This window comes from Scyliorhinus canicula, chromosome 8 (assembly GCF_902713615.1).
Source record: "Scyliorhinus canicula chromosome 8, sScyCan1.1, whole genome shotgun sequence".
Lineage (NCBI taxonomy): Eukaryota > Metazoa > Chordata > Chondrichthyes > Carcharhiniformes > Scyliorhinidae > Scyliorhinus > Scyliorhinus canicula.
This window is the reverse complement of record NC_052153.1, coordinates 185,206,819-185,226,487: the sequence shown is the minus strand read 5'-3', so window position 1 is coordinate 185,226,487 and position 19,669 is coordinate 185,206,819. Positions and strand designations below refer to the sequence as shown.

At 43.5% G+C, this 19,669-nt stretch overlaps 1 protein-coding gene across 9 annotated transcripts in view; it reads right to left on the bottom strand.

Moving 5' to 3' along the window:
* Nucleotides 1–19,669, bottom strand: part of nek1 (NIMA-related kinase 1) — a 211,131-nt gene that overhangs the window by 186,525 nt on the left and 4,937 nt on the right. For all 9 annotated transcript variants that reach the window (XM_038805820.1, XM_038805815.1, XM_038805821.1 and 6 more), the window contains exons 4-8: nucleotides 18,228–18,325; nucleotides 9,444–9,527; nucleotides 7,079–7,146; nucleotides 1,134–1,220; nucleotides 944–998 (exon numbers count right to left, since the gene is read on the bottom strand). In XM_038805820.1, the coding sequence (XP_038661748.1) occupies nucleotides 944–998; nucleotides 1,134–1,220; nucleotides 7,079–7,146; nucleotides 9,444–9,527; nucleotides 18,228–18,325 (392 nt within the window). The remainder of the gene's footprint in view (nucleotides 1–943; nucleotides 999–1,133; nucleotides 1,221–7,078; nucleotides 7,147–9,443; nucleotides 9,528–18,227; nucleotides 18,326–19,669) is intronic.

Here is a 19,669-nt window from a genome sequence, read left to right as displayed (position 1 = left end):
CTCCCGCCAATGGGGATCCTAGACAGAATAGTCTCTGGGAGGGACGAAGGGGAGGGTAGAGTCTCAGGTATTTATAAGGTGCTCATGAGGGAGGAAGGGTCCCAGACAGAGGAACTGAAACTTAAATGGGAGGAGGAGCTAGGCGGGGAAATGGAGGATGGGCTGTGGGCAGAGGCCCTGAGTAGGGTAAACTCGACCGCGACATGTGCAAGGCTCGGGCTGATCCAATTTAAGGTCGTTCACCGGGCCCATATGACGGTGGCTCGGATGAGCAAATTTTTCGGGATAGAGGACAAATGCGCTAGGTGCGCGGGAGGACCAGCGAACCATGTGCACATGTTTTGGGCATGCCCTGAGCTGAGGGGGTACTGGGAGGGATTTGCGGGGGTCATGGCCCAGGTGCTAAAAACAAGGGTGGTGATGAGTCCAGGGGTGGCAATTTTTGGGGTTTCGGAAGACCCGGGCGTCCAGGGGGAGAAAGCGGCCGATGTGCTGGCCTTTGCTTCCCTGATAGCCCGGCGACGAATATTATTGGCGTGGAGGGACTCAAAGCCCCCGAAGACTGAGTGGTGGCTTGCGGACATGTCAAGTTTCCTGGGGATGGAAAAAATTAAGTTCGCCTTGAGGGGATCTGTGCAGGGGTTCACCCGGAGGTGGCAACCATTTATTGACTTCTTTGCGGGAGAGTAAGCGTCAGCAGGGGGGTGGGGGGAGGGGGGGGGGGGGGGTAGAGTAGAGTAGGAGGGAAAATATGGCGGGTAGTACGGGTGGGAGGGGAGCGGGCTTGTGCAATACGGTATGATGGAAGTATTGAAAGTACGTGGATGTTTGCACATTTTTGCCTTTTTTGCTTCCTTTCTGATGATGTCTGTAACTGTTTATAAAGCCAAAAACTACCTCAATAAAATTGTTTATTAAAAAAAAAAATAAGAAAACTACTTACTGCATGTTTGAGGGTGCACATCTCATATAGGACACAGCCCAGAGCCCAAATATCACTAAAGAAATGAATCACAAAACAAGTCAATAATAATCCATCTCCAGTAATACACAGGTACAGAAAAAGGATACTCTTTCGTTACATTATCCGATTGCCTAATAAATGATTAAGAAGGTTAAATGTTCAGGTGTACCTTTTGTTGTTGTATGGCTTATTTTCACATATTTCTGGAGACAGGTAGTATGGTGTACCTATGCAGGTCCGTGCCAGCTCTACAGTACTAGTAAGAAAACAAATTAACACCGTCACTAGATAATATGTTTACATGCTATTTTAAAAGCATTAACTCATTAAAGAATTAACATATTACCATACCACATCATGTGGTTTCAGATTGGTGGTCGAATTCAATTCTGCTGCAAATGATGGCACATAAAACCTCACAGATGCACAGTTTTAAGCTGCTCAATCTGTTCTGAATGTATCCCATTCAACACGATAGTTGTGTCACGTAAAATTATGGACCGTATCCCTCAAGTGTCGAGACAAAGTCCTATCTTTATTGTACACAGAACTGTACTCAACAACAATTTTTAACCTCATGGTCACGCACATCCCTTACTCTACCATAACCAATAAGCCAAGGGATCAACTCTGGTTCGATGAAGAATGCAGAAAAGCATGCCAGGTGCAAGTACCAGATATACCTAAAACAAGGAGCCAGCTTGAAGTTACAACACAGGAATATGTGCATGCCAGAATAGATGAAGTAGCAAGAGATCCCACACCCAATGGAGCAAATCAAAGCTCTACAGTCCAATCACATCCATTCACGAATGGTAGTGGACAATTAAACAACTAACAGGAGGAGGGGGCGCCACAAATGCCCCCATGCTCAATGATGGGGAAGCCCAGCACATCAGGGCAAATGATAAGGCTGAAGAAGGTTTGACCACCTGAAGCCATGTGGCCTACTTGAGGTCATGAATATCGAACATACCAGTCTTCAGCCAATAAGATTCAATCCGCGTGACAGCAAGAAATGATTGAAGGCCCTGGATATAGCAAAAGGATATAGACCCTGACAACATTCCAGCAATAGAACTGAAGACTTGTGCTCCAGCCAGACCCTACTAACCAAACTGTTCCAGTAAAGCCATAACTCTGGCACCTCCCTGACAATGTAGAAAATTGCCCAGGTACGTCCTGTGTAATGAACACAGTATATTAATTGCTGAGCAAACCAAACCGCAGAGGGAATATTGACTGACAGGCCATACTATTTCTTTGTCATCGGGCTTTACAGTACAGAAAAAGACTCTTTGGCCCATCGTGTCTGTGCCAGCCATCAAGCACCTATCTATTCTGAAAATGAAAAGAACTGATCTCAGCAGCAGGTAGCCCAGTAATACTTGTGATTTAAAAATTAAAAGTAAAAGCTTTATAACAAGAAGACAAGCACACAGGGCAGCATGTGGCGCAGTGCGACTGCGGCGCTGAGGACCCGGGTTCGATCCCAGCCCTGGGTCACTGTCCGTATGGAGCGTGCACATTCTCCCCATGTCTGCGTGGGTTTCATCCCCACAACCTAAAGATGTGCTGGTACGGTGGATTGGCCATGCTAAATTGCCCCTTAATTGGAAAAATAAAAATAATTGGGTACTCTAAATTTATTTTAAAAATAGAAAAGCACACAAGATTACAGTTACACAGTTAAAATTAGTTTTACAAAACATTCCCCCAAAAGACTTGCTACTTGGTCAGATCCACAAGTATACACCTTCCAGGTAACACTTCCTTATAGATGCTCAACTATAGAAATACAGTAATATTACTAAGACAAAGATTTAATAAATGCATACCACATGACCACTCAAATTCCCTTCCACTTGTGTTTGTGGAAATCCAAGGCATCCGAACAAGACTGCTTTTTGCAGCCCAAGACAAGCTTGTCCCAGCCCAGAGCGGTTTTCAGGAGCTCTTTGCCACACAACCAACGCAAGTTCTCCACAAGATTTCCGAAATACCATTTACCCAGTTGTGTCTCGGGATCCTTGGTTCTCACCCTCTTTGAAATACCAATCCTTCCAAATATAAAACCGGTCATGTTTGTATTTTGCATCTGCTTTTGAGGAACTCCTGGAAGATGCAAAATGTTTCTGGTCACCTCAGACTTCCCTCTGATTTTCAAACAAACTTCCAAATTATCCAAAAATGCAATTTTTGATCCTACCAATTTAATAGTACCTCAAACCCACCATAATACCCCATTACAAATGCACAAAGCCAACACCTCTATCCTTTCGTCACACGCACATGTACAGGCACACACAATATTCCTCAATCCTGTCATCAGTCTATTCACGATCATCATCAAGCGATGGATGGGTCACCAAGCAGCACTTACACAGCAATAATCTGCTCTCTGATGTTCAGTTTGGCTTTGGTTACAGCCACTCAGCTCCTGGCCTCATTGACTGCTGCTCTTTTGTCCATTTTGGGGCAGAGGTGAGCGAGAATGAAGAATGAAAAATGAAATGAAATGAAATGAGTGACTGCCCATGACATTAAGGCAGAATTTGAACAAACATGAAATCGGGGGGAACCTCTCTACGAGTTGCAGTCATACAGAGCGCAAAAGGGAGATAGTTGTGGTTATTGGAAGGCAAATCATCTCAGCCCCAGGGACATCACTGCAGAAGTGTCACCACAAGTCAGAGCCCTTGGCCCAAACATTTTCAGTTGCTTTTTAAATGCGGTTGGACCTGGGGATTGTCGCTGATGATTGAACAGTATTCGGTACCAACCATCACTCACAGAGCAGAAGAGGCCCTTCGGCTGCACCAACACATGAAAAACACCTGATCCACTTACCTAATCCTATTTACCAGCATTTGGCCCACAGCCTTGAATGTTATGATGTGCAAATGCTCATCCAGGTACTTCTGAAAGGATGCAAGGCAACCTCTCTCCACCACCCTCCCAGGCAGTGCATTCCAAAGATACTCCTCCGATACTAAAGTCGTTTCTGTCCACATGCAGCAAGACCTGGACAATTCCAGGCTTTGGCTGATAAGCGGCATTCACGTGACACAAGTATCAAGCAATGGCCATCTTCAACAAGGAAGAATCTAATTATCTCCTCCTGACATTCAACGCCATTAGCATCACTGCACCAACACCCTTTGGCCGGGGAAAGAGAGAGAAGAGAAGGGTGTGAAACAAATGCTGGCCTTGCCAACAACACTCACATCCATGAAAGAATAAAGAAAAAAATTACGATGGCTGAAAAAACATTTTCATACGAAATATTAACATGATGATTTGACACTGCAGTTTCATCACAAAATGTTCTTGCATAGAAACATAGAAAATAGAATCACGAGGCCATTTAGCCCTTCGAATCTGCTCCGCCATTCATTATCATGGCTGACCATCAAATTCAATACTCTGATCCCACCATCCCCCATATGCCCTGGTTTCTTTTAACCCCAAGAGCTATATCTAATTCCTTCTTGAAATTACACAACATTTTGGCCTCAACTACTTTGTGGAAGATCCACAGATTCACCACTCTCTGGGTGAAGAAATCTCCTCAATCCGAAAAGGTTTACCCTTTATCCTCAAACCACGACCCCTAGTTCTGGACTCGGCCACCATTGGGAATATGCTTTCTGACTCTACGCTGTTTAATCCTGTTAGAATTTAATAAGTTTCAACAAGAACCCCCTCACTTTTCTAAACTCCAATGAATATGGTCCTAACCGATTTAGCCTCTCCTTATAAGACAGTCCCGCCATCCCAGGAATCACATTTATCAAAATTATATTGCATCTGCCATGCTTAAGCTTAACTCACTGAGCCGGTCCAAATCACGCTGAAGACAGAAGCAAAGTTCGAATTTAGTTCCTCAGCCATTTTTGTCCCCCATTTCTGACTGTAACAGGCCTACATTTGTTTTCATCAACCTTTTTTTTCTTCACGAAACTTAGTTATGTTCCCGGCTCGCTTTATTTGCCCCTTCTTAATCAATCCCTTGGTCCGCCTTTGCTGAATTTTAAACTGTGCCCAATCCTCAGGTCTATTGTTTTTTTTCTTGCCAAATTGTATGCCTCTTCTTTAAATCTAATACCATCTCTAATTTCCCTTGAAGGCATGGTTTAGCCACAGTTCCTTTTCTACTCTTGTGCCAAATAGGAATAAACAACTTTTGGAGTTCACCTATTTGTTCTTTGAATGCTCGCCATTGCCTGTCCACTGTCCTTCCTTTTCAGCAATGTTTCCCAGTCCAGCACAGCCAACTGATGCCTCATACCATCAGAGTTACCTTTATTGAGATTCAGGACCCTGGTCTCAGAATCAACTACCTCACCATCCACCTTGTAAACAATTCTATCATATTATGGTCACTCATCCCCGAGGGTTCTCTCACCACTCGATTGTCAACTAATCCTTTCTAATTGCACAACATCCAGTCCAAGGTGGCCTGCTCCCTTATTGGTTTCTCAAATGTATTGGTCCAGAAAATCATCCTGTATATACTCCAGAAATTCCTCCTTTATTGTATTGTGACTAATTTGACTCACCCAATCTACATGCAGATTAAAGTCACCCATAATCACAGATGTTACTTTATCACATGCATCTGATTTCCTGTCTAATGTTATTCCCAACATTACCACTACATTTTGGTGGCCTGTATATCACCCCTACGAACGTTTTTTTGCCCTTGGTGTTTTTTAACTCAACCCATAAAGATCTTAATTGATGCATCAGGCTTTAACTAACCAAACAATATTGTGGCAGTCACCACATATTTATTTTCACTCAACATTTTTTAAAACAAAGTGGACTTTGCAGCATAATATCTCACCTTGCCTCGCAAAGCCTCTTCTACCAGACAAAGCATTCCTTCAAATGCTTCTGCCATCAAAATTAAATTGCATGAAGATGAAGCCCAAGCATTTCGTGGGGATCGGGAAGTAAGATGAGATGCAAATTTAATCCCGAGTGGTCAATTTGGAACAGATACCTTTCCAGGGGTAATAAACTTTTGGAATATCTACCAGTTGAGTCAAAGACAATAACAGTGGTCGAAATTCTTCAATAACAGTGGTCGAAAATCGGATGAGCCATATTGTCCTGCACTTATGGTTCAAAATCACATATCTAAAGATGTAATCTAAATCTATTTTGACAATTAACTTTCCCAACTTGGTATTTTTACAACAAAAGCACAACTCACCTGTGCTGACTCACAAAGCTGACTGCAATATTATATTTGTTAGACATGCCAGTAAACTCATTCTTTGTCTAAAGATTCAGTTGGACTCGACACTAATCCAGCAGTATGTACCACTTACAAGATGAACTGCGGGAACTCACCAAGGTTCCTTAGAAAATACTTTCCAAACACATGTCCACTACAATCTAGAATGACAAGAGCAGCATATACAGGGGACCATCGCCACCTGGAAGTTCCCCTCCAAGCCATGCACCATCCCAACTTGGAAACTGATCACCGTTCCTTCACCGTCAATAGGTCTAAATCCTGGAACTTCCTCCCTAACAGCACTGTGGGTGTACCTGCACCACATGAACTGCAGTTCAAGAAGGCAGCTCACAGCCACTTTCTCTCCAGGGCAATTAGAGATGGGCAATAAATGCTGGCTTAGCCACGTTCCCATTCCTTGAATTTAAAAAAAAAGGAGCTCTCTTACTAACATACCTCCTTCAACCAAAAATCACAATAACTGGAACAGGTACACTATTCATTCATTTTATATTTTCAGATCTCGTGATGCACAAATAAAGCTGCTACATTGCCCACATAGCAAATAAGTTCCATATTAGGCTACACAGCACCAAATTACTCCACTTTAATTATTAATTATTTGTTAAGTAAAATATTTTTAAAGAATTCTGAAACATGTACTGAGGCACTTGGTGAAAGTAAATTAATTTAAAAAGCCCAAATAAATATTAACAAATTTCAAGTAACTTAAAGCAGAAAATTACTGTCCTCACACATTTTGCATAGAGGGAAAGACAATTTGGCACATTAGGAAAAAAAGCTAAAGATCAAAAAAGAGACAATGCATGCAAATTACATTACTGTTCAAGCAGTTTGAATGCTACCTGTTAAGTACTCTAGCTATTCCAAAATCTCCCAGCTGAACTGTTCCGTCTTTGGTTAGAAAGATATTCTGGATTAGAAAAAGAAAAAAAAAGTGTTAGAGGCGCAATTATTACATAAAACATGCTGGAGTTAATATTTTTCCAACTTTGGGGGCAGCCAAGTGCATGAAATTATTTTCATTCAAGATCAGTGCAGTTTAATGGTCATTGAACTTCCACGTGAGCTTTAAGTGTCATGCACTTCCGACATCTCCAATCCGGATTGAATATGCACTCTCTTACTTTAATAATGGATTTTAAAGATGCAGGGGGCATTTTTGACTGAGTAGTCACATGCCAATGAATATCTGCGCAAAGAACCAGCATAATTTTCATTCCAGTAAGTTCAATGGAACCAAAAATTGGGTGCATCCTATGGCTATTTAAAAAAAATAATAATTTACAGGATTTGGGCATCGCTGGCTCGGGCAGCATTTATTGCCCCCTAGTTGCCCTTGAGAAGGTGGTGGTGAGCTTTCTTCAACCACTGCAGTCGAAGTGTAGGTACACCCACAATGCTGTTAGGGAAGGAGTTCCAAGATTTTGACCCAGCAACAAGTGAAAGAATGGCGATATATCCCCAAGTCAAGATGCTGAGTGACTTGGAGGGGAACTTCTAGGTGGTGGTATTCCCAGGTGGTGGTGTTCCCAGGTATCTGTGTCCCTTGTCCTTCTAGATGACAGAAGTCATGGGTTTGGAACGTGCCTGCCGAAGGAACCTTGATTAGTTCCTGCAGTGCATCATGTAGATGATACACACGGCTGACACTGTGCGTTGCTCGTGGAGGGAGTGAATGTTTATAGAAGAGGTGTCAATCAAGCGAGCTGCTTTGGCCTGGATAGTGTTGAGCTTCCTGACCATGTGTTGTTGGAGCTGCACTCATCGAAGCAGGTAGACAGTATTCCATCAGACTGCTGACTTGCGTCTTGTAGATTGTAGACATGCTTTGGGGAATCCGGAGGCGAGTTACTTGCCACAGGATGCCTAACCTCAGACCTGCTCTTGCAGCCATGTTATTTATGTGGCTCGTCCAGTTCAGTTTCAGGTCAATGGTAACCCCCAGCGTGTTGATAATAGCACTCAATGTCAAGGAGCAATGATTAGCTTCTCTCCTGCTGGAAATGATCATTGCTTGGCACATATGTAATTTTCCACTGGTCAGCCCAGGCCTGGGTATTGTCCAGGTCTTGCAGTATTTAGGCACGGACTGCTTTAGTACAAGGATTCGTGAATGGTGCTGAACATTAACCAGTCATCACCTCCACAGCAGCTTGGACAAGAGAAAAACGACTAAAATATATCAAGACCACATCGCCCATATAAACTTTTGTTGGATACAATACCCACTTGAAGAAATATTATTTGTGAATATTTTATGAAAAGGTTTTGGAATTAATGTTGCCAAACTACTGGCATAAATGACCTTTGTGAGATAGAGTGCGCTATCTTTCTGATAGGGAAGAAAAAACATTATAAACTACTTTAGCCAATAACTTTTATACTCATGCTGTGCCACCCCATCACACCCTCAACCTTCCTGCTATTGCTTTATTCAAAGTGCTTTATTGGCACTTTGAAATGACCGGAGAACATTGAATCGCGACAGTGCAGGAGACCATTCAGCCCATTAAATCTGCACCGACCCTCTGAAAGAGAACCCTACCAAGGCGACTCCCCAACCCTATCCCAATAAGGGGCAATTTATCATGGCCACTCCACCTCACCTGCACATCTTTGGACTCTGGGAGAAAACCGCATCACCCAAAGGAAACTCCTACAGACACGAGGAGAATGTGCCAACTCCACATAGACAATCGGCCAAAGTCTGAATCGAACTCTGGTCGTTGGCACGGCGAGATAGCAATGCCTGCCACCGTGCCACCCTCAAACTGCTTATAGACGCAAATCTTTCTTTTATCCATGATCAGTAATGATGATGAGAGTTATTTCTTGGCTGCGAAATGTTTTGGGTTTTTTCCCCTCGCCTTCCAGTGCATCATCTGCATCCTTGTACCGATTTGTTTTAATGCTGCGCTCGAGCGACGAATTAGCAAGGAAACTAACATTTAAAAAGAAAGCAGAGAGGGGAATATTAAATCCCAAAGTCAAGACAGAAATCAACCAAATGAAGAAACTAGTAAAGGTCAGAACTACTGGAGTTCAAACAAACCTTTTCTGAATGCTCACTGGATTACAAATATGACAGGCAGCTTGAAGTTGTAAAATGCACGTGTACCAGTGGACTAATAAAAATACACAATCTATTCAGAGCCATCTATCACATTGCTGAAAATACTGCCTGATGTAATTGATACATGAGCTTACCTGCGACTTTATATCCCTGTGGAGAATCTTTCTATCGTGGACATGTTTCAGGGCTAAGCAGATTTGCACAAACCAATCCAGGATCTATCAAAGGATTATAAAGCAATGTTGCTACACAAGTAAAATCTGTGCCAAACAGCAAGATCACACATTTGCACTCAAAAGATTACAACAATAAATGGACCAATTGTTCATTTATACATTGTTGCAGACCTTACCTCGAGTGATAATATTTCTTGCCGGATTTACTCCTACTCCGAACAAATTCTGACCAAATCTTGTAAAACAGCATTAGCGAGAATCTCTCAACACCGTTTATTCTAAGCACAAAAAGTGCGGAAAGTTTATACAATTCACCAAGATACCCCGTCAAAAAGGAAGTGTTTAAATTTGACTAAATTACACTCGAGGGTCGCTCGGATTTATATCGGCACCTTTTCCAAAACGTTTCTAAACCCCCCACCCCACCCCCCCCCACCCCACTCTGATAATACAGGGTACAAGTTACTGATAGGTTAAATGAATGTGCAGAATGGTGAAAAATACACTCAATTAAGGAAAATGTGAGGTCATCCACTCTGGGCATTAAAAAGGGTACTTTCTAACTGGTAAAAAGCTAGAAACAAGTGGAGATCCAAAGAGTCCAGGTGTATAGCTCATTATAATGTCATGAACAGGTATAGTAAATAATCAAAAAGGCGAATTAAATGTTGGTCGTTATATTTAAAAGGACTAGAATACAAGGGGTAGAGGTCATGTGTCAATTATACTTAGCCCTGGCCATTACAGTGAATAGTTCAGGGAACCACACCTTAGAGAGCAAGTATAAATTGGGCTGAGAGGGAGCGCAATGCAGATTTACCCGATTAATACCTGGACTCAAGGGTTATCATAAATTATAACATATCAAAAATTGACCTTGGAAGCCTGAAAAATGTTTTCAAAAATTTGCCCAAGTATAAAATCTGAAACACTGGTGTTAGGCCATCACCATTTTGAAGTGTGAAAAAAAAAATGGCTGCAATTATTAAACCAGCAACATGATTACTGAATAAACTTATTCTACAAGGATACCTTTAACCACATTCAAATGTAAAATATCAACGTGATCATCCTTGGTGCAACACTCAATCATTGCAATGTTCAGTGAATTCATTCGGAGTGACTTTGGCTATGGCATCATCGCAAGGACCTTTCTGGATCAGATTTGGCACTTTCAGAATCATCCTTCCACAACAAATCATCTTTTCCATCCATTGTATTGGATAGTCAATTTGAAAAAATTGATCAGTTTGTGCATTAATCAAGGAGGCAGCACACATATTTCCACTCAGAACATACAATGCAGAAGGCGACCACTGAAGCCCTCACTTCCACCCTATCCTCCTAACCCAATAACTCCATCTCACCTTTTTAGACACTATGGGCAATTTATCATGGCCAATCCACCTAATTGTCACGTCTTTGAACTGTGGGAGGAAACCAGAGCACCCGGAGGAAACCCACGCACACACGGGGCAAACGTGCAGACTCCGCACAGACAAGCCGGGAATCGAACCTGGGACCCTGGAGCTGTGAAGTAATTGCGCTAACCACAATGGTACCGTGCCGTACCGTTGTGGGGGTGAGACCCACGAAGACACGGGGAGGATGTGCAAACTCCACACGGACAGTGACTCGGGGCCGGGAGCGAACCCGGGCCCTCGGTGCCGTGAGACAGCAGTGCTAACCACTGCACCACAGTGCCACCCACAGCCAATGTCTTTTAGGTTCAGAATCAGTACCATGCAAGTTCCTTTTGTAGCTCAGTTTATCTAATGCACAACTGAACCATCAAAACAGAAGGACCCAAATGTGGCTCCTAGTCTGTATGTTGCAGAGGTAGTAATAAAGGCAACAACTGTTTTCAGATTTTCGGCGGAAGCAGTGTTCAGGGGCCTGTCAAGAAGGTAAGTTTACCTCTTTAAAAACTTACCTTTAGCGTTGCAGGAAATGGGGATTTCTGGGAAGATTTGTTAGTACCTGTATATAAGTTGGGCAGTTGCTAAACCAGAGACACTACACTTGTAATGTCCCCCACCCTTCCACCTCCTCTAACCTAAGGGGTTGAGTGAATATCAGGTAAGCTCTTCCTTTCTTTTTCTTGTTTTATCTAGAGGGGATGACTGGGAAGGCAGTACAATGTTCCTCCTGCAGAATGTTTGAGGTGAGGTACGCCGTCAGTGTCCCTGCTGATTTCATCTGTGGGAAGTGCACCCATCTCCAGCTCCTCAGAAACCGTGTTAGGGAACTGGAGCTGGTGCAACTTCGGATCATTCAGGAGGCAGAGGTGGTCATAGATAGAAGCTTCAGGGATGTAGTTACTCCGAAGAATAAAGATAGATGGGCGACGGTGAGAGGGGCTGGGAGGAAGCAGTCAGTACAAGGATCCCCTGTCGTTGTTCCCCTTAGTAACAAGTATACCGCTTTGAATACTGTTGGGGGGACGACTTATCAGGGGTAAGCCATGGGGTACAGGTCTCTGGCACAGAGTCTGTCCCTGTTGCTCCGAAGGGAAGGGGGGAAGGAGTAGAGCATTAGTCATTGGAGACTCCATAGTTAGGGGAATAGATAGGAGATTCTGTGGGAACGAGAGAGACTCGCGGTTGGTGTGTTGCCTCCCAGGTGCCAGAGTCCACGATGTCTCGGATCGTGTTTTCGGGATCCATAAGGGGGAGGAGTACCAACGACATAGGTAGGAAAAGGGATATGGATGTAAGGAAGGAATTCAGGGAGCTAGGGTGGAAACCTAGATCTAAGACAGAGTTATTATCTCTGGGTTGTTACCAATGCCACGTGCTAGTGAGACGAGGAATAGGGAGAGAGCAGTTGAACACGTGGCTACAGGGATGGTGCAGGAGGGAGGGTTTCAGATTCCTGGATAATTGGGGTTCATTCTAGGGTCGGTGGGACCTCTACAAACGGGATGGTCTACACCTGGACCAGAGGGGTACCAATATCCTGGAGGGGAAAATTTGCTAATGCTCTTCGGGAGGGTTTAAACTAGTTCAGCAGGGGGTTGGGAACCAGAATTGTAGCTCCAGTATACAGGAGGTTGAGAGTAGTGAGGTCATGAGTAAGGTTCCAAGGTTGCAGGAGTGTACCGCAACGCAGGAAGTTGGTTTAAAGTGTGTCTACTTCAATGCCAGGAGCATCCGGAATAAGGTGGGTCAATTTACGGCATGGGTTGGTACCTGGGACTTCGATCTTGTCGCCATTTCGGAGCCATGGATAGAGCAGGGACAGGAATGGTTGTTGCAGGTTCTGGGGTTTAGATATTTCAGTAAGCTCAGGGAACGTGGTAAAAGAGGGGGAGGGGTGGCATTGTTAGTCAAGGACAGTATTACGGTGGCAGAAAGGACGTTTAATGAGGACTCGTCTGAGGTAGTATGGGCTGAGGTTAGAAACAGGAAAGGAGAGGTCACCCTGTTATGGATTCAATATAGGCCTCCAAAAAGTTCCAGAGATGTATAGGAAAGGATTGCAAAGGTGATTCTGGATAGGAGCGAAAGTAATAGGGTAGTTGTTATGGGGGACTTTAACTTTCCAAATATTGACTGGAAACGCTATAGTTAGAGTACTTTAAATGGGTCCGTTTTTGTCCAATGTGTGCAGGAGTGTTTCCTGACAGTATGTAGATAGGCCAACGAGAGGCGAGGCCATATTGGATTTGGTACTGGGTAATGAACCAGGACAGGTGTTAGATTTGGAGGTAGGTGAGCACTTGGGTGATGGTGACCACAATTCGATTACGTTTACTTTAATGATGGAAAGGGATAGGTATATACCGCAGGGCAAGAGTTATATCTGGGGGAAAGGCAATTATGATGCGATGAGGCAAGACTTAAGATACATCGGATGGGGAGGGAAATTGCAGGGGATGGGCACAATGGAAATGTGGAGCTTGTTCAAGGAACAGCTACTGCGTGCCCTTGATAAGTATGTACCTGCCAGGCAGGGAGGAAGTGGTTGAGCGAGGGAACCGTGGTTTACTAAAGTAGTTGAAACACTTATCAAGAGGAAGAAGGAGGCTTATGTAAAGATGAGACGTGAAGGTTCAGTTAGGGCGCTCGAGAGTTACAAGTTAGCTAGGAAGGACCTAAAGAGAGAGCTAAGAAGAACCAGGAGGGGACATAAGTCTTTGGCAGGTAGGATCAAGGATAACCCTAAAGCTTTCTGTAGATATGTCAGGAATAAAAGAATGACGAGGGTAAGAACAGGGCCAGTCAAGGACAGTAGTGGGAAGTTGTGCGTGGAGTCCGAGGAGATAGGAGAGGTGCTAAATGAATATTTTTCGTCAGTATTCACGCAGGAAAAAGGCAATGTTGTCGAGGAGAATACTGATATACAGGCTACCAGACTAGAAGGGCTTGAGGTTCATAAGGAGACGGTGTAGGCTTTGATCTTTAAGTCATCTTTGTCTACAGGAATAGTGCCAGAAGACTAGAGCATAGCAAATGTTGTCCCCTTGTTCAAGAAGGGGAGTAGAGACAACCCCGGTACCTATAGACCAGTGAGCCTTAATTCTGTTGTGGGCAAAGTCTTGGAAAGGTTTATGAGATAGGATGTATAATCATCTGGAAAGGAATAATTTGATTAGAGATAGTCAACACGGTTTTGTGAAGGGTATGTCGTGCCTCACAAACCTTATTGAGTTCTTTGAGAAGGTGACCAAACAGGTGGATGAGGGTAAAGCAGTTGATGTGGTGTATATGAATTTCAATAAAGCGTTTGATAAGGTTCCCCACGGTAGGCTATTGCAGAAACACGGAGGCATGGGATTCAGGGTGATTTAGCAGTTTGGATCAGAAATTGGCTAGCTGATAGAAGACAGAGGGTGGTGGTTGATGGGAAATGTTCAGCCTGGAGTTCAATTACTAGTGGTGTACCACAAGGATCTGTTTTGGGGCCACTGCTGTTTGTCATTTTTATAAATGACCTGAAGGAGGGCGTAGAAGGATGGGTGAGTAAATTTGCAGATGACACTAAAGTCGGTGGAGTTGTGGACAGTGCGGAAGGATGTTACAAGTTATAGAGGGACATAGATAAGCTGCAGAGCTGGGCTGACAGGTGGCAAATGGAGTTTAATGCAGAAAAGTGTGAGGTGATTCATTTTGGAAGGAATAACAGGAGTACAGAGTACTGGGCTAATGGGAAGATTCTTGGTAGTGTGGATGAGCAGAGAGATCTCGGTGTCCATGTCCATAGATCCCTGAAAGCTGCCACCCAGGTTGAGAGGGTTGTTAAGAAGGCGTACGGTGTGTTAGCTTTTATTGGTAGAGGGATTGAGTTTCGGAGCCATGAGGTCATGTTGCAGCTGTACAAAATTTTGGTGCGGCCGCATTTGGAGTATTGCAGCAATTCTGGTTGCCGCATTATAGGAAGGAAGTGGAAGCATTGGAAAGGGTCCCGAGGAGATTTACCAGAATGTTGCCTGGTATGGAGGGAAGATCTTACGAGGAAAGGCTGAGGGACTTGTGGCTGTTTTCGTTAGAGAGAAGGTTAAGAGGTGACTTGATTGAGGCATATAAGATGATCAGAGGATTAGACAGGGTGGACAGTGAGAGCCTTTTTCCTCGGATGGTGATGTCTAGCATAAGGGGATATAGCTTTAAATTGAGGGGAGATAGATATAGGACAGATGTCAGAGGTAGGTTCTTTACTCAGAGAGTAGTAAGGGCGTGGAATGCCCTGCCTGCAACAGTAGTGGACTCGCCAACATTAAGGGCACTCAAATGGTCATTGGATAAACATATGGATGATAAGGGAATAGTGTAGATTAGCTTTAGAGTGGTTTCACAGGTCGGCCCAACATCGAGGGCCGAAGGGCTTGTACTGTGCTGTAATGTTCTATGTTCCAAGTGCTTTAGACACAAGTGCTTAATAGATAGGCTGGGAGGCAAACTTAGAAAGCTCTGGGAGGACAAGTTAGGAAATTTGGGTGTACCTGCACCACATGGGCTGCAGCAATTCAGGAGAGGCAGCCTACCACCACTTTCTCAAGGGCTGTTCAGCATGGGCAATACCACATCCCATGAAAAACTAAAACAAATTCAAATTGATGTGTCATGGATAGCTCTCCTGGGCTGGATAGCAGAATAAAGATAGTGGTGATTCATGCCAAATGCTGAGCGTTCAAGGAAAGAAACACAAGGTCAGAATCATAACCAGCGGTGTACCACAGGGATCAGTGCTGGGTCCTCTGCTATTTGTGATTTTTATCAATGACTTGGAGGAGGGGACTGAAGGATGGGTCAGTAAATTTGCTGATGACACCAAGGTTGGTGGAGTAGTGGATGAGGTGGAGGGCTGTTGTAGGCTGCAAAGAGATATTGATAGGATGCAGAGCTGGGCCGAAAAATGGCAGATGGAGTTTAACCCTGATAAGTGCGAGGCGATTCATTTTGGTAGAAAAAATTTGAATGCGGATTACAGGAACAAAGAGATCTTGGGGTTCATGTTCACAGATCTCTGAAGGTTGGCACTCAAGTGGATAGAGCCGTGAAGAAGGCTTATCATGTGTTAGCGTTTAATAACACGGAGCTTGAGTTTAAGAGCCGCGGGGTTATGCTGCAACTATACATGACCCTGGTAAGACCACATTTGTAGTATTGTGTGCAGTTCTGGTCCCCTCATTATAGGAAGGATGTGGAAGCATTGGAAAGGGTGCAAAGGAGATTTACCAGGATGCTGCCTGGATTGGAGGGTAGTCTTATGAGGAAAGGTTGCGGGAGCTAGGGCTTTTCTCTTTGGAGCGGAGGAGGATGAGAGGCGACTTAATAGAGGTTTATAAGATGATGAGGGGGATAGATAGAGTGGATGTTCAGAGACTATTTCCTCGGGTGGATGTAGCTGTTACAAGGGGGCATAACTATAAGATTCAGGGCGGGAGATATAGGAGGGAATTCCGAGGTAGGTTGTTTGCTCAGAGAGTGATTACGGTGTGGAATGGACTGCCTGCTGTGATAGAGGAGTCGGACACTTTGAAGCGATTATTGAATAGGCACATGGAGCACACCAGAATGACAGGGAGTGGGATAGCTTGATCTTGATTTTGGACAATGCTCGGCTAAACATCGAGGGCCAAAGGGCCTGTTCTGTGCTGTACTGTTCCATGTTCTATGTTACCGAAGCACTATAATTGGCCTCAGTATCCTGGGGCTGTGGAGGGCTAACTGGTCAGATTCCTGTTCCTTATCATAATCAAGAATTCCTGCTGCAAGTGTACCTGCATTTGATGAGGACAGCATGTGGCTCATTTGTGATACCTCCACCTCCAATATTGAATTACCCAGTCAACATTGACCATCAATAATCATGCTTCAATAATGGTTACTTCATCTTCAGACCAATGCTCAGTGAAATGGAGTCATATCTATTCTATTGGAAAGTAGTTTACTGTCTGCTCATTGTGCCAAAATATTTTTTTAAATAAATGTATTTGTACCCGAGGTGGGTTTTGCTGGCTGGACCAGTATTAATAGGCCATCCATAATTGCCCTTGCGAGGTTGGTGACGAGCTGTCTTGTTGAATCCCTGCAGTGCATGCATTGTAGGTACACCCACAGTGTTGCTGGGGAGGGAGTCCCAGGATTTAGAACCAGTGACAATGAAGGAACGGTGATATATTTCCAAGTCAGGGTGGTGCATGGCTTACAATACTGTGTAAGCAATATTTCTTCTTAATTTGTTCTCCCATGTAACTCAGTCCATGAGCTATTTATCTTTTCCTGGTTTCTGTACGTTTTCACCCTTACTGCTATATATTCCATCTTCTTTCAACTGAGAAGACTCATAAGAAGTGTCAAAAGAAGTTACAAATCCAGATCGGTTTTGTTCACATTTGAAGGTAAAGCAATGAATAATAATAACTTTCAAGGACAAGTCAGCTGAGTACAATGATAATACAGAAACAGGAGCGAAACTAAACTAATCTAATGAGAAGGCCCTTTTGCAGCTTTATCATCTGGATGTCATGTAATAAATTACTGCGGCTATCAGAGTTTTAAAAATTATTTATTCATGTACGGGATGTAGGCATAACTGGTTAGGCCAGCATTTGTTGCCCATCCTTAGTGGCTCTCGAGAAGGTGGCGGTGATCTGCCTTCTTGAACTGCTGTAGTCCCCGAGGGGTAGGTACACCCACAGTGCTGTTAGGGAGGGAGTTCCAGGATTTTGATCCAGTGACAGTGAAGGAACGGCGATATATTTCAAATCAAGATGGTGAATGGCTTGAAGTGGAACTTCCAGGTGGTGGCGTTCCCAGGCACCTGCTGCTCTTGTCCGTCAAGCGGTCATGGGTTAGTAAAGTGCTGCCTAATTCACACAGCGTATAGTCACTAGAATTTCAGCAAAGTAAAACATGGAACTTTCATTAACTGCGAGAATCACCAATATTACAATTAAATGTCTTTTGTCCTTCCAAATGTGGGGCAAATCTGGAGATGACATTTTGAGTACAAAATATGAGAATGCGATCCGTCTCAGTCACCAGAAGCGGTGGCAGTGGTGTAATTTTAGATGACGACTAAAAATTTAGCAAAACCTTTAATCCAATCATCTTAAGTGTAGACTTCGTATGATGCATTGGTAGCAATGGGCTAAATATATCTCGAGAGAGGAGAGGTAAACAGATGGAAAGACAGGATCAGGACAGATTCTCCAACAGTGCAGCTGGATTAAAAAACATTTCCCAATTGCAACATAAACACAGCTAAATATTATATGAAAAACAAAACCTTTACCTGGTGCTCGGTGAATAAAACTCCTTTCTGTGCATTAATCCGTTTGAAAAGATCACCACCTTCGCAGTAATCCATGACTATGTAAAGGCAGCCATTTTCTGTCAAAGAAATACATTTGAAACTTCGAGACTTAAATATTAAGTAAATATTAAAGTGGCCAATACTTAAAACTTCCAGTTACACTATTTGCTTTTGACTTATTTCATGAGTAATGGCAAAATAACTGATATACCTTATTTAATGAAGATACTCTTAATTCCTCATTTTAATCTGCATGAGTATAGCGTTATGTCATGACGATGCTCAATGCACTCCGTTCTCCTTTCAACGAGAACAGTTATTATGTAGACATCACCTGAGAACCAGATACCAAGTTCTTGTTTGTTTTCAGCATTTGTTCTCAGGATGAGGGCAATGCCAGCAAGGCCACATTAAAGTCCGCACCTAGTTGCTCTGCAATTGCGGTGGTGGGCTTTTTCTGCTTGAACTGCAGCAGTCCTTGTGACAAAGATACATAACCATATTATGAAGCAAAGCTATCCAAATCTAAAAACAGATGCTTTAAAAGTTAGGCATCATAGCCAATCAAACTGCACCAGCTGAAGTCATTGGATGAATTCAACATCTTAATATAGCTGCTTTCCCAGTCAAAAGAGATACTGCTCTCTCTCACACATCATGGGCCTCGTAAACAGAGCAAAATTCAACTTTCGCCACAAATTCAATTTGTAAGTATTGCGTCTAATGTCCTTTTCGTTTTATTCTGCACGGAAGTCACCAGGTTTTTAAAAAATACTCCAGAAGCTGAAGCTCTATGCAAAACCTGGTGTAAAAAGAAACAAACTTGCACACAGGTATTTGCATCCGATTTTATACAGGCTGTCAAAGAATTTTGCTCCACAAAGAGAGGGCAGCATAAAATACGGTAGTCATTTATTTACTAAGTCACGTCATCATTTTATGTTAACTATAGACTGCTGCTTCATATGGTGCTCTCTTTTATTGAGTCATTCGCAGGATTCCTTCCCCCCCCCCCAATAACTGGCCCCCAGGAAAGTGGCAACGACAACCGAGTGGCTTGCTGGACCATTTCAGAGAGCAGTTAAGAATCAACCACATTGCTGTGAGTCCATCATCACGTACAAAGCAGGTGAGGATAGCAGATAGCCTCCCCTAAAGAATGCCTGCGAACCACTGGAATCACAGAATCTTTACAGTGCAGGCCATTCGGCCCATCAAGTCTACTACTTGCTCGCTGATAGACATTCTACTTACTCCCACTCCCTCCCTTATCACCCGACCTTTGCATATTCTCTCTTTTCAGATAGCAATCCAATTCCCTTTTAAATACCTCAATTGGACCTGCCTCCACCACCCTCTCAGGACGTTTGTTACAGATTCCCAACCACCCTGTGTGAAAAAAAGGCCTCACATCATTTTTA